Source organism: Aphanomyces invadans, assembly GCF_000520115.1.
Source record: "Aphanomyces invadans strain NJM9701 unplaced genomic scaffold supercont1.2, whole genome shotgun sequence".
NCBI lineage: Eukaryota > Oomycota > Saprolegniomycetes > Saprolegniales > Verrucalvaceae > Aphanomyces > Aphanomyces invadans.
The window spans coordinates 2,834,815-2,837,232 of record NW_008580147.1 but is presented as its reverse complement, the minus strand read 5'-3'; the positions used below and the strand labels follow the sequence as shown (position 1 = coordinate 2,837,232).

The 2,418-nt window shown below is 53.0% G+C and overlaps 2 protein-coding genes across 2 annotated transcripts; both read right to left on the bottom strand.

The window, feature by feature from the left end:
• On the bottom strand, positions 1-1,090 carry H310_01692 (hypothetical protein). The gene is made up of 2 exons (XM_008864883.1): positions 710-1,090; positions 1-644 (listed from the first exon to the last, which is right to left on the bottom strand). Exons 1-2 carry the CDS (start codon positions 1,066-1,068, stop codon positions 128-130), a joined length of 876 nt encoding a protein of 291 aa, XP_008863105.1. The 5' UTR covers positions 1,069-1,090; the 3' UTR covers positions 1-127.
• A 1,031-nt stretch (positions 1,091-2,121) lies between these two features.
• On the bottom strand, positions 2,122-2,406 carry H310_01691 (hypothetical protein; the record flags this gene model as incomplete). Its single annotated transcript, XM_008864882.1, has 1 exon — positions 2,122-2,406. One exon carries the CDS (start codon positions 2,404-2,406, stop codon positions 2,122-2,124), a length of 285 nt encoding a protein of 94 aa, XP_008863104.1.
• Positions 2,407-2,418: the final 12 nt, after the last annotated feature.

Here is a 2,418-nt window from a genome sequence, read left to right as displayed (position 1 = left end):
AATATATGTTTTACTTTATCCTTAACCATGTACTATGTATGTATGGTCTTGATATGAACACATTGTCGTCGCACACCACAAGAGACTGTTACAATGTGTTCAACACATACGCTGAATGCTCGCTTGCTCACTGCACACGCTGGTACCCCTTGTCCAACCGTTGAACCGTCAATACAACGCCAACCCCCAGCACCAAGCCCGCTCCGACGTAACCCGCTACATCCCATCCCTTGGACGTAAAGTCAGACGAAGCTGGCAATGCAGCATCACGACGTGACGATGCCGTGGACACTTCATGCTCTTTTTGTGCCTTGGGTAGTGTGTTCGAGCTCAACTGCACTGCGGCTTCGTTTTGGGGATGCAACAAGGGCTCCAAGAAAGCCATCCAGTCGTCGAACGTCCAAGTGGGCTCCGCGTTGATGGGCACGTCGTTGAGAAGATACTGCGGTGTGCCAGAGATGCCTCGAGTGCATGCATGCTTCCATTCCGTGCGGGTGTCCGAGTCTCGTTCGGTACCTCCATGTCCGGTCATGCCGTCCTTCCACTGCGCATCCGTGAGAGAGGGAAACGTCGACTTTGCCAACGATTCAATCTTTGCCGTGACTTGCTTTTGGCCCATGTCTTCCGTTTGTTCGTTCCAATACCTGCACACAATGTCGCAGTGAATACGATCGCATTCGATGCACATGATCATAACAACGTCACTCACTCTTCTTGCACGTCGTAGACAGTGTCCATCCACTTGGCAAACGTATCCCGTCCCAATGCATGCGTGATCGTATGCGTCGCTTGAGCAATCGGGAACGCTTGGTGGTGGTATGGCAATGGAAATTGGTGTATACGAAGTCGGAACTGACTTGACGACAAGTTTCCAGCGAGGTGTTTCAGAGCAGGATGGGCAGCCTTGCTATCAGGACAGAGAAGGTCGACAAAGACTTCGAGCTGTACCGTCGCATCAGCCGACCCATGGCCGTACGTGAAGCCGAGGGGAGCTGTTGGAATAGGAACTTGCGCGAGGACGGATGTAAGGGCGGCACACGTGGTCGCAATTGGGAGCAGCAGATGCATGATGTTCACGACGGTGCAAATTGAGGAATGCAAGGAATTGGAACGATGCGCCACCATGATGGCATCGGATTGGCTAGTTTGTAACTATTCTAGCGAATCAACGACGCGGATTTACCAGCATCAACGTTAATTTCGATCTTCCGGCTTGGATTGCGACCACGGCGCCGCTCGTCGTAACATGGCACGGAGGACATGTCGATTTCTTCCAGCGCAACATGCACGGAAAGTTTGGTGTGCGGACCTCTCCGTGTTTTGTGGGATTGTTGTTGGACATGCTCCGGCCGTGTAGCCCGTCGTCTGCCGTTTCGGCGAGATGAACCATGAATTGCCCCCAAGTTGACGATTTTCGAGGGAGCTGTCGGCGATTCTTACAACGGTCAAATACATGGAAGCGAGGGGAACGACCACCGTCTTGCGCTCTGAAGTGCAAAGGAGAAACGTATGGATGATTTCTCCTTCGACCATGGGCGATGTATCGTCGATGAACAGGAGCAAGCTCACCATGGAGGCATCCGAGGCTCTTGCCGACGACGGGATACCAACATATCAAGTGCTGCCACGATTCCAACGGGAACGTGGAGAAGTCAGCGTTTTGGCATGATAGGTTGTTCATATTTCCAGCGTCCTCGAATGTAGACCCGTTAATGTTTCGCCCACAGATGCGTCCTGACCCTTCGATTCTGGGACTTGCTCGTAAGGACGAACTGTGACTTTGAAAACTCGGTATATGTCGATGCTATGCAGATCGTCTTGAACAGAGGACACATTTGCACAAGCCATCTGGGCATCGTATCTGTACACGAGTTCGACACATACGCTGCATGATCGCTTGCTCACGGCATACGCCAGTACCCCTTGTCCAACCGTTGAACTACCGATACAACGCCAACCCCCAGCACCAAGTCCGCTCCGACGTAACCCGATCCATCCCATCCCTTGGACGTAACGTCAGGCGAAGGAGGCAATGCACCGTCGCGACGTGATGTGACGATGCCGTGGACATTTCATGTTCATAGAGTTCTCTAGGTGGTTAATTGGTGAGGTCGAGCTCAACTACGCTGCGGCTTCGTTTTGGGGATGCAACAAGGGCTCCAAGAAAGCCATCCAGTCGTCGAACGTCCAAGTGGGCTCCGCGTTGATGAGCACGTCGTTGAGAAGATACTGCGGCGTGCCAGAGATGCCTCGAGTGCATGCATGCTTCCATTCCGTGCGGGTGTCCGAGTCTCGTTCGGTACCCCCATGTCCGGTCATGCCGTCCTTCCACTGCGCATCCGTGAGAGATGGAAACGTCGACTTCGCCAACGCTTCAATCTTTGCCGTGACTTGCTTTTGGCCCATGTCTTCCGTTTG

Bases quoted from the DNA above. Each gene is read 5' to 3' on its own strand.
- H310_01692 (XM_008864883.1), bottom strand. From the start codon at position 1,068: ATGCATCTGCTGCTCCCAATTGCGACCACGTGTGCCGCCCTTACATCC. The intron at 645-709 runs GTGAGTGACGTT...CATTGTGTGCAG, and splicing joins GTCTACGACGTGCAAGAAGA to GTATTGGAACGAACAAACGG.